General features: G+C 49.0%; 1 protein-coding gene across 2 annotated transcripts; it reads right to left on the bottom strand.

Annotated features, from left to right (window-relative positions):
- Positions 1-1169: 1169 nt before the first annotated feature.
- Positions 1170-11973, bottom strand: LOC307089095 (polypyrimidine tract-binding protein 2-like). Of its 2 annotated transcripts, none has more exons than XM_079755202.1 (14): positions 11920-11973; positions 9371-9398; positions 8321-8381; positions 8070-8242; positions 7383-7523; positions 7075-7230; positions 6856-6966; positions 6559-6763; positions 6123-6238; positions 4083-4116; positions 3505-3597; positions 2747-2963; positions 2501-2578; positions 1170-2415 (listed from the first exon to the last, which is right to left on the bottom strand). In XM_079755202.1, the coding sequence occupies exons 1-14, from the start codon at positions 11925-11927 to the stop codon at positions 2286-2288; spliced, it is 1551 nt and encodes a 516-aa protein (XP_079611328.1). In that variant the 5' UTR covers positions 11928-11973; the 3' UTR covers positions 1170-2285. The 2 variants fall into 2 exon arrangements, with proteins under 2 accessions (XP_079611328.1, XP_079611329.1); XM_079755203.1 differs by having other exon boundaries at positions 6571-6763.
- Positions 11974-12361: the final 388 nt, after the last annotated feature.

Here is a 12361-nt window from a genome sequence, read left to right as displayed (position 1 = left end):
CCAAGCACACATTTCACAAGAGAATTAAGGGCTTTCTTAAAAGAGTACAGAAATGGGCTAACTGCTCCAACTTTATTGGCCAATATTTCTCAAATGTAACTCAATAAAACAAATTCTGTTAGAGTTTTGTGAGGCTTGGTCTAAAGATTTTATGTGGCGATTTTGTTGAATTTTTGATTATTTTTGTAGCCTGTGATCTTTTTTAATCATGTTTAGCTTGAATATGAAATTGTGGGAAAAATAAAAAAATTTAGGGCAATTTTAGGGTTTTATAAAAACTATAAAAACCAGACCCCTAATAGGAATTTGAGTACTAGCGCACAAGGCTGGGCTCAACGCCTAGAGTTTGTCGATCTCAACGTTGGTGTTCATGAGCATCAAAGGCCTACAAGGTGTTCATATGATTTTGGAGTATCACCTCGACCACCATCACCAGGCCGGGCCAGTGAACGGATGACACTCAGAACCTGATCTGAGGACAAGTGTGGACCCCCATCAAGGAGGGGCGCCAAGAGACCCCTGGAAGTCAGCTGGCTGGGGAGGAAAGAAACAAAGAACTCCTGTCCTGTGGATCTGGCCAATCAGAAGGCTCAGTCTAGGAGGGCTCGGTCTGGAAGCAGGGCTCGGTCTAGGGGGTCTCAATCTGGGAGGGGGACTTATTCTAGGGGGTCTCAAGTCTAGGGGCACTCAAGTCTGGGAGGGCCTCAGTCTTGGAGCGACTGAGTCTAGGGGGGGCTCAGTCTAGGGGGGGGGGGGGAGCTCAGTCTAGGGGGGAGACTCAGTCTGGGAGGGACTCTGTCTAGGGGGGACTCAGTCTAGGGGGGACTCAGTCAGGAAGGGGCTCAGTCTAGGGGGGACTCAGTCTAGGGGGGAGACTCAGTCTGGGAGGGACTCTGTCTAGGGGGGACTCAATCTGGGGGGGGGTTCAGTCTGGCCCAGTACAGCGTTATTTCCCTGGAGAACGGTGGTTGTCCCGTCTCCCACATAGAGAGTGAATCAGAGGAGAGCAGCAGTAGGAGAACAGAGAAGAGGCAACAGAAGAGAGAGAGGGAGAGCAGAAAGTTTTATTTAGCATGCTACAGAGAATGTCCAACACGCACACACACATACACACAGAAGAGACAACGAGAGGGTCAACCAAAGCAGGAAATCAAGCCACATCTCCCGTATTAGAAAAAAGTCCGCTTTTAATTGTGCCTCTTCCGAACTATACTGAATCCTTACATTTCATGGTGTAAAAAGAGACTTGTATAGAAAATATACTGTTTTTTTAACAAAACCCATTTCCAGTGGATGCAGTTTTTTTCCGTTAAAAGGTCAAGATAATGTTTCACACCCCCAAATACAACATGAAGGAAATAAACCAAGTTTTTTCATGAGCAGTTTTTATGTAAAATGTTTTTGTTCTTGTTAAAATTAAATAGGAAACACTAAAGGCACATAAACTTTGGTCCTACCAAGTAGCCTTCTCCTCAGTAAACTGTCACATGACATGACATCACAGTGGACTTAATGCTGCTATCGCTTCCAAAGCATGCAACACTTTCCTATTGCAGAGTCTAAACGACTACACATGCTTATAAAACCCATTGTCACATTTAAAGTTACATCAAGTAGCTACAGCAAAAAGAATGGAAGGTAACTCAAGACCAAACGATACGCTTGCAGGCCGCGCTGTTACTCAGATTACAAATGAATTGTCAACTCTTTACACTCGACTGAAGCGTACTTTGGTTCACTTTCAGCAAGCGGCGTGTCTGAAAACATAGAAGTTGTGAAACACAGAGGATGTGCGGGTCGGGAAGGGGCTGGAGGAAGCAGGTTGGGCCAATGACAACAGGTGATTTGAAGTTCAATGAACCATTGAAGGGGAAAAGAAAAAAAAAACGTGGCACAGAAATGCTACAGCGAGTCAGCGCGGTTAAATAGAAAACGGTTCCTAAAAGGTATCCGTGCTTTGGCACGGGACCAGGTGACAGTGTGGTGCGGGGGGGCGGCCGGAGAACAGTTGATATTGTTGAGTAAGGCACGGGAGTATCTTATCAACGGAAACGGGGTCTAATTCACGGAGCCATGGACCTTACAGAGAACAGGCGTAGAAAAAGGAGGGACCTCAGTGCGCCACAACGAGAGTGCGGAGGTACGGAGCAGAAACACCTACACATCGACGTCTCTTCAACGAACTTGGGTTAGAAGGGGGGGCCAATCTCTCAAGGAATGAAGATCAGAAACAAAAACATCACACCGTACTCAAATCAAACTAGCATAAGGTGGACGAGCGCCGTCTAGATGGTGGACTTAGAGAAGGACACTCTGAGGTGCTGGCTGCCCCCCATGTTGTAGTTGTGGAGGTCCATCAGCGTCTGGATGGCTTCCTCCACCGTGGTCATCTGCAGAAGAGCCATCTTGTGGTCCCTGGGGGAGGTGGCGGGGTTAATGGACTCATGTCGTCGACCAACAGCACTTTTAACGCAGAGAAAGAAAGGGCTCAAAGACTCACTGGAAGAACTTGAAGGCCTTCACAGCCCCGCCCCCGTTGGTGAACAGGAGGCGCAGGTCATCTTCACTCACGTCTTGCCTGGGGAGAAGGAGATAACACAGCGGTAAGGACCCCTGTAGAACCCCATCATCTGTGAGGACCACAGCAGGGGGGCCTGTAGACCCCCCCCCCCCCCCGCGATCAGGGCTGTGATGACCCCAGAAGGGGGGGAGAGGGGGGCCCTGCTGACCGACGGCGGTCACTTACGGGATGTTGGAGAGGTGGAGGGTGGCCGAGGGCGGGAAGATGTTCTGGAAGTTCTTGGAGCCGGGCTTCTTGAAGCGGTGCAGCGGGGAGTTCCCAAAGTCCTTGGTCAGGCCCTGGTCGTCCAGCCCGTCGCGGGGCAGCGCCACCGTCTGGTGCTTGGACAGCGTCACGCGGATGATCTTGCCGTACATCTTCTGCCCGTTCAGGTGGCTCATGGCTGTGGAGAAGAGCGTTATTGCACCGCCTGGCAGCCACACTCATGCCCCTTGTTCTGCGCCCCGACCCATCTGACTGCGGAGCACCGGGCCCCGTGGGCGGCTGACTGGGTAAGGGCCAGAGTAGGGATGTGGTTGTGCTAGGGATGGGCCATTAATCTCATGTTGATCGCAACTTCGATTTTTAGCGTCAAACGATCACCAACCTAATATAAAGCGAGTTGAAACTATTTTTTTTTTTCGTCATTAAATGTTTTATAGAAATTGCAGAGAAGCTGGATACATATCTGGACATTATTTTCTATTTGACCATTTTGTGTATTATCTAAAGGCAAAATTTCAACGTTCACAGTTCTATATGTTTTTCTGGGGAGAAATGCTGAATACTGCAACATTTTTTCAAACTCAAAAAATAATCATTTGAATAATCGTGATTGCACTATTGACCAAGATAATCGTGACTAGGATTTTTTTCCCCAGAATCGGGCAGCCCGTGGTCGGCCTTCTTGAGTCGTATGGTTTAGACCCGCTGGCTGAACTCACCTAGCTGAGCCTGGTTGCCGTCAGACATCTGGATGAGCGCGCTGTCCTTCTTGTTGTAGAGGATCTTCACCCTCTGGACATCGCCGTACACCCCTGTAGTGAAGCCAGAGCCAGCGGAGGGTGAAGGTGGAGAGACAGAGCAGAGGGTCAGGGGGACGGTTAGCACCGGAGGGGAGAGGCCTCGGTCAACACAGAAGAGAGTAGTAGGAAAGGAGAGCCATCAATCAACAGGAGATATCAAGAGAGGTGTATAGAATCATTACATTAGACACCCTCGAAAACAGAACGGCATCGGTGTCACGTTAACCAAACATCGCATGCAAGCCAAACGGTATTTAACCATGCAATGATAAAATCGACTATTGTATTTGAGGACAGAGGAATAAACATGACCCAGAGCGATAAGCAGGGGGCCTGCATGTGTTACAAACTACCGTATAAACACTGCACAACAATAGCTATAGTACTTATGATACTGGTAGATATACAGAGAGAACAATGAGAACAGAGTAGAGAGAGAGAAGGAGTCAGAGAGAGAGAGAGAGAGAGAGAGAGAGAGAGCTCTAGCGATAACATACCGAAGAGGGTAAACAGACTTTGGGGCGTAACCATCTTTAGAGGGAGAGAAGAGCAACAAGCAGCGTGAGACAGAAGAGGTAGAGGAGTCGAGGAGAGCGGAGATGGACAGATCGATCCAGAGGTAGAGGATGGTTGGTTTTGTTTGTCCCCCCCCGGAGAGTGATGAGGTGATGGGTCATGGAGGAGAAGGGGGAGGGCATCGGGGGAGTTAATGTGATGAGGGGAGGGAGGGAAGGGACAGAGAATGAGGGAGGATCCATGGGAGGGTGGTTGGGGGTGAGCAAATAAAAATAAATAAAGTGAGGGGGAGGGGAAGGGACAAAAATAAAATACAGGTCAGTACACTGGAATAATGCAGGTCGATTGGTCAGAGAAAATGGCTGGAAACATGTTTCTTTAGTCAAAATAGCAAATTACACAAAATGTATTTTCACCCTAGACAAGCACGGGGCAAAAGGTACATTCATGTAAAAGAAAATTAAAACATCAGCAACCAAAACAAAATTATTTAAAATCAGCAGTTCAATTTCAAACATGGAGACACAAAACACAACATGCAGTAGTCATGGAGCTGACTTCCTGTCCGCTGGGGAAAGACGACCAATCATGAAATGGTATGAGGGGAGAAGACGTCAGGGGGGCATGCGGTTAGATCCAGTGTGGGGAAGGGGGGGTGTGTGGGGGGGGGGGGTTGCAGCTGGACATGCAGGAATCAATGAGGGGCCACCACCATACTCATAAGGAGTACCATACTCTGAGGACGGGAGTCTCACTGTAGCAACACTACGCTACCTGGGGCCTTGATAACCTGGGTGGACCTCGATAACATGGGTGGGGCCTTCATAACGTTGTGCTTGATAACGTGGGGGCCTTGATAACGTTGAGCTCTACTCATTTGATGCTTTCAACACCAGTTCATATTCTACGTTATATCAATGGACAATGAGCCCATTCTGTTACTGGCCTTCATCAGCAGAAGGTCTGATTGAGAGCCAGAAGGCCAGGACAATATGGAGGACAAAGCAGCCTTTGGACGACATATGGCCCGGCTCTGGGGGACACTCAATGGCAGATGAGGAAAAGATAGATACAAAGATTTCAGAGCGCAATTAGAGAGGTCAGAGAATAGAAGATTAAGAGGCTAAAGGTTAAAGGTTGTGGAGATGAAGCACAATGTGTGGTGTTTTGGATTTGGAGACCCAGAGAGACAGGCCAGAGGTCAGAGAGGGTTTTCATAGAGGCTGAGGAGAGCAGAGATTGACTTAGAGAAGAAAAAACAGAGAGAGCAGGGTTAGCAGAGTTAAGATACAGTTTGACATAAGGATCTGTGAGCAGAGAATGGCAGAACATCTGAATGAGATGAGAAGACACTTTCTTTTGTTGGGACTAAAAGAGAGGCAGACTACAAATACAAATAGGTTGTGATCTTTAACAATAAGATGGGAGATCGAATGGTCCTATTCGAAGTGAACCACTCCAGGAAGTGCAGTGAACCCAAAGTGTTTGTGTTTCAAACGTCTTTGCGTGTGTTCTATGATTAATACGTAATTTTGTCATCGTTCCAAAATTAACCGTTAGGGAGAAAACAGGTGTAATATCCTGTGATGTGGGCCATTGTCTGATGGTCTACTCTGCTCTGAACCCAGGCCCTTTGGGGGGGGGGGGGGGGGGAGTGAGACCCCGGGTGTGGGCATGTGGAGCTCGTCTGGGAAGCAACCAGCGCGGACCTCCAGAGGCTTAAGCTTGCTGGACACCGCGTACCACGTCATACACAACACGGCTCCTCTAGCGCTCGTACGATAGAGTGGAGGGGTTCCAAACAGGGGGTTCACTTCCACTCTAAGAGGCTAACAGAGGCAGGGGCATGGTCGGCTTCCTTTTCTACAACCCATTACAGTCAGGAGGTCTGTGTGGGCGCCCAGCACAGGCCGAGGTCAACAGACAGGAGGAGTGGGAGCGGTCCGTTAGCTGTGAACGGCTTCAGAGCCTTGGGGGTGGGGGGTGGGGGGGGGGTGGTGTCCCGACTCATGAGTACTGACCTCCTCGTTGAGGTTGCTGGCCAGCAGGACCCCGCTGGAGCCGGCTTGGCCCCCGAGGGCCACACGTCCGGCCGCCGCCGCCGCCGCTGCAGCAGCGCTCAGTGGGTTCATTGCTCCTGGAGGCAGGGAGAGATATCATGGGGTACAGAACTACACCAGCACCCATCAGCCCTGCATCCTGAATAGAGGAGTATCCAGGACCACTCCACTTACAAAGACTGACTCAACTACAGTATTATATTCAATCAACAGTTTCACAGTTTAGCTGTCTTTCATAGTGAATTATTGTTAAGATTAAGGCATCATTGTGACACTCTTAAACAGGTCTCTTGAAACCAACACAGCAACCATGTTGTATCTGTGACCAGTATACCTGGTGTTAAAGGTCTACGTCTGCTTAAATGATGAAAAGTGAGAAAAGAAAAAGGGGCTCTACCTGGGATCTTACCGAGCAGGGAGTTGGAGTCCTTGCTGTAAGCCATGGACGGGTCCATGCTGGGCTGGCCGTCCCCTGCCGGGAGTTCGGGCCGCGTGTAGTCTCGGCTCTTGTCGTTGTTGTACTTGACGTTGAGGTTGACCAGCTTGGAGAAGTCGATGCGCAGCGTGCAGCAGGAGTTGTAGATGTTCTGGCCGTCGAGAGCCTGAGGTGAAAAAGGAACCCAGGTCAGGTCTCAGGGGCCGTCCTACCAGTAGGAGCCGTTACGCTACGACCAGCTCTCCGGCCGGTGCTCACCAGTTTGGCCTGCTGGGCGTTGACGGGGTCGCTGAACTGGAGCAGAGCCTGGAACTGGTTGTTCTTGGTGAACGTGATGATCTTCATGACGGTGCCGAACTTGGAGAAGATCTGGAGGAGGTCAAGAGGAGGTCGTCAGCCTGAACCCATCATACCAACGAAAGACTCATTGTGGCGCTAACTGGGTTTTGAGGACGAGGAGGGGGAGGGGGGGGGCACCTGTTGCAGGACGTCCAGAGTCACAGGGTAGAACATGTTGTCGATGATGATGCGCAGCACGGGGCTGGAGGCGGCCGCCAGGGCCTCTTGCACGTCTGAGCTGGGGGAGCCGCCGGACTGCACGGCCGACACCGCCTGGAGCACCGCCTGGGTCCGCTGTGGGTCAGGGGAGGGGCCAACGGTCACACACACATCTCATCTGCTTATACGCTTGATAGCCGCAAATACAATGTCCCCGTTTCCTGACAGCCGAACCAAGGGTGAGTGGCTCCTGTGCTGGTCATCGGGAGAGCCTGAGGCGTTCCCACCTGGTTGCCGGCGTCCGTCTTCAGCTCCTTGTGGTTGGAGTACTGGATGAAGACCGGGACGTTGCGGACGTGAGGCGTCACCGTGCTGTAGTAGTTCACCATGGTGATGGCCGCCTCCTCTGTGCCCATCTCCAGGAACGCCTGGGAGACACCAACGACGCGCGTCAGAACGGGTTGACACACACACCGCAGCCAACACTTTCATCGAGGCCCACTAGCTCATGGCATAGGCCCGTGGAAAGACAAGATGTTGTCTTTCCACAACAACAAAAGCCCATCCGTGTTTACCAATTGAGCAAGGACCATCAACACTTTGCATGATTTACTTTAAACCCACCCATTTGCACTAAGCGCATTAGCACTAAGGGTCCGAATGGCGTACACGGTCAGCTTGAGATCATGTATTTTCTCTAAGTGAGAAGGTACTTAATTGTGTAGCATCTACAGTAGCTGCTATCGTTGCTTTACACGGGGAATGGGTTAGCCTAGCGATTGTAATACTTGCACTTGGTTCTAGGAACATCTTAACTGTACCGACAGCGATATATTGTTTCACTTCTTATGACAAATGTACTTATTGTAACAAATGCACTTATTGTAAGTCGCTTTGGATAAAAGCGTCTGCTAAATGCCCTAAATGTAAAGGTAAGTGGAAGGGCTCGTAAACGCCCGCCCAACGCGCCTCACCTGGTTCTTCCCCTTGAGCGTCAGGATGTTGGTGACCTTCCCGAAGGGCAGGCCCAGCGCGATCACCTCCGTCTCAGACGCCTCGTTGGGGAGCTTCCTGATGTGGAGGACGCGCGACGGAGGAGCTTCCTCCACCTTCTGCTTCTTGCTGTCGCTGCCGTTAGAGGTGCCGTCTAACAGGAGGAATCAGTCCATTAGCCTTCAGTCTGTACAACATGGCCCGGATGCACAGGGAGGTGGGCCCTACTCACCACTGATACTGCTCACGCCCGAGTTGGGGCTGCTGTACATGCTCAGCTCCTCTGACCCTCTCTGCGGGGAACAACAAAACAAAGGGCCGTAAAACAACCACACCAAACCATCGTTGGTTTGCCGACAGCTGCACAGAATGCCATCACACGGCTCCCTTGATGGACGGTTCAAAGAACAGGAAGGAGACGCTAGCGAGACACTGGGGAAGGGAGGGTGATATGCACCAGAAGAAGGACCAGACTCTGTGTGGGTTTGATCCGTACATTTAAGATGTCAAATTGTGTCATTGCATCCAGAGCGACGCAGGGCTCCCCAGGGCAGAGCGGAGGCTCCCTGTGCTCTTAAAGCTGACTGATGGGGAGGAGGAGGCCGTGGCTGTTGGAGACCCATTACACACACAGCCCCCTCCGGCAGTACGCCCCCCACACCCTCTCAGAGGATCGCTACCATAGGACTGCCTCAGCCCTATTCTTTATGGTCATGGTAAAACCAGCCGTCTGGGGCATGGCCACCAAACCCACGCTTCAATAAATCTCAGGCACATAAAGTTGTGTACCACTTACGCAAAAAACTCTTTGCAGGGACTTTCCCGGGAGGTTTTTTAATCGTCAACAAAAAATACTTGATTGTATTGACAGGGGCACCAACATAACCTAATATTCTGTTCAGGTTCCTTCAAGGTAGGACTTAACCTCGTTTTATGTAGACTGGAAAACAGACGATTGAACAACAATGTGTATGGTGCCATGAGATCAAATGCATTTCACTAGAAATTACATTTGGTCTTTTCCTCTGGTCGGGCAGAAAAAGATTTCCTGTTTATTAACTCTGTTATATTGTTGTGAAGGCAGAAGCAGAACCTCAAGAAATCGGATTGTTATGAAATAACCTACAACTTCTCAGAAGTGCATTTTAAATGGATTAAGGTTTGGCTATGCCATGGATGTATGGTCCTATTGGCACACCTAAAGTCCCCCCCTACTGGACCACTTAGCGAGGTTTAGGACCTTCTGCATGGAGGGGAGGTGGAGGTTTGCTCAGAGACTCACCTTGACACCAACAGCAACATCACTTATCCTAAAAAAAGAAAGATAAAGGACATCAAATCTTTGCAAAATTTCAAAAGCTGTAAACATAGACAAGCGTTTCTTACATAAATTGTGTTCAGCAAAAGCAATTATACATATACCAGGGCATTCATTTATTAATAGCTTACAAACAGACCCACTGAAGATTGAGAGAGGAAAAATTATCACTCGCTCTTCATTAGAGACTGAGAATTCAAGCATCCTTGGTGGTCTGTGCAGGACATTCCCAAATCACTTTGCTTACAAAGTGAACACATGCGCCATCTCAAGATGGCTTTGAAACCATCAAGGCCCATCCCTAACCCACCATGGGGAAACCAACTAGCTACGAGAGTGAAGCTAAGCTCTTTACCCTAAAAAAATAGTTAGTAACTCATTCCAATTTCTCTTCAGATCATTTAATATGAAACTATGCATGTGATTAATTTACCCCACACACCAGCTCCACTACCATTTGATTAATAGTGTCGAAGGCACTGCAAATCAAATACAAAGGGCCTTTGTTACAACTGAAGACCTTTCACCAGGAAGGAAACCAGACCTCTTTTTAGAAGAAATTAAACCACGATACACAGATAAACAGAAACTAGACCACGGCATATCGGTTAAACGTCAAGAGAATATCAACAGCGTGACGATCAAGAGGTGACAGAAAAGAGAGAAGAGAATGTGGAAACAGAGCCAGGACATCAGTCCTACTGGTTAAGAAGTGTGGACATCAGTCCTACTGGTTAAGAAGTGAACATCACTCCTGCTGGGTTAAGAAGTGAACATCACTCCTGCAGGGTTAAGAAGTGAACATCACTCCTGCTGGGTTAAGAAGTGAACATCACTCCTGCTGGGTTAAGAAGTGAACATCAGTCCTGCTGGGTTAAGAAGTGAACATCAGTCCTGCTGGGTTAAGAAGTGAACATCACTCCTGCAGGGTTAAGAAGTGAACATCACTCCTGCTGGGTTAAGAAGTGAACATCACTCGTACTGGGTTAAGAGGTGAACATCACTGCTTGCAATCAACGACTTTGAAGCCTAATGTGATGAGTGTGAACGTTCCTTTCTGGTTGTGCCAAACCAAACGTGGTTGTTAAAAGGTCCTTTAGTAGACTACAGAGCTTCAGTGGGAGGGTCGTTTGTAAGAACGTCCTAGCAATCCCACAGCTAGTAGTAAGGGAAATGTTCTGTTAAGCATTCCAACTGCTCTCGTCCCAGTCAGGACATCCCCTCCTGATGGGTGAACCATGCAGCTTCTTTTTAGGGTCCTGACTTGAACCCTTGTCGACTGCGGGGAGCCTTTGGCGTTGGTAAAGCATAGCAGTCTCCTAGCGGATTGGCCAAATTGGGCATCTGCATTCTGCTGAGGGGTGTCGCCTCTACAAACTTCACACCTCATGCAAATAAGTTATTCTGGCTGGCGGAATTAACTGGGAGTATGCGGACAATGGAGGGGTAAGAGGGCCATGTCTAAATCCTACTCTGAGTGAAGAGTCTCATTCCTTAAAAAAGAGCGCTCGGGTGCAGACATCAAGGAACCGAACCGTCTCCAAGCATTAATGTTAGATTTGACTGATAATGGGTCGACCACGTGGGTGTGGAGTAGCACATTGATTGAGGAACACACCATGGTGGTGGAGGAAGAACAGAGAGTGATGAAGGCCCACAGCGAGGGAGATGGAGGAACAGAGAGTGATGGAGGAGCACAGCGATGGTGATGAAGGAACAGAGAGTGATGATGATGGATGAACAAGAGTGATGGAGGAAAAGAAAGTGATGGAGGAACAGAGAGGGGTGGAGGAACACAGTGACGGAGGAACAGAGAGTGGTGGAGGACCAGCAGTGCACATGGATCCTATTTGGTCGGTTTCTCATGCTCAGCATTTTAAACCAACCAATTGGGCGCCGTCATTCAACCCAACATAACTACTCTAATGTGACGTCATCGCCGCTCAGTAAAATGTCTTCCGTTTAAACCAAACAGCCTAGAGGAGCTACAGGCCAGCTAGTCCGTACGTGACCTGCATCTCAGCTAACATCACAAAGAGGAGAGGCTAACGCTAGAAGTAGCCGAGGCTAACGCTAACAGTAGCCTAGGATAATGGCACAAAGCGCCTAGGCTAACACTAACAGTGGCCGAGGCTAATGCTAAAATGCTACAACAAAAGGGATCCGCGTCACGCCACCTAGCATTAGCTTAGCATCAGGCCGTCTGAGTGAATAAAGAGGGGCGGACGACAACATCCGACAACACAGAGAGATCACTAAGCCCCTGGCTGCCACCCCGAGGCTCTTCATAATACAATATAATAATGACAATGATAGTAATAACCATGATAATAGTTATATAATAGCGTCGGTTCAGAGGAGCGCGTGGTGAGCCCCAGCCCCGCGCTGTGATGTTATATAACCATACATGCACCTGTGCAACGGGATCAAAGCACGTTATACGGTATAAATACAGCGTAATACCGTCCACAGTTACATGCTGACCACATTAAACGGCTCTGAGCAACACATACCCGTCCATCTCTGAAGTCCTCCGGTAACAATGAGCTCTGCGTCCGGCTTCGACACACTGCACAACAAGATGGAGGACCGGGATACGAGCGCTGCCGGAGACATCCGAATACCCGGGAAATAGGCCCGAGCGCTGCCGGAGAAAGTCGAACACCCGGGACCCCGACCCGAGCGCTGCCGGAGACAGCCGAACGCTCTATTGGTTTACTTATAATAGATCCATGGTTTATATAGTCTATTTTACCCTACTTGTTATTCATCCATGCTTTACAACATAAACTATGGATGTACTCATTAATCATCCATACTTTATATAGACTATGGGTTTACTTATTATTCATCCATGGTTTTCTACAATGAACATTTCACATTGATTTGTACGTTTATAATTCTAAACATCTGTCGGACAAGATGTCAGTGTACTACTGACATTAAAAGGGCTGT

Source organism: Pollachius pollachius (genome assembly GCF_949987615.1).
Source record: "Pollachius pollachius genome assembly, chromosome: 17".
Classification (NCBI taxonomy): domain Eukaryota; kingdom Metazoa; phylum Chordata; class Actinopteri; order Gadiformes; family Gadidae; genus Pollachius; species Pollachius pollachius.
The sequence above is the reverse complement of the archived record's forward strand: the minus strand, read 5'-3'. Positions and strand labels throughout refer to the sequence as shown.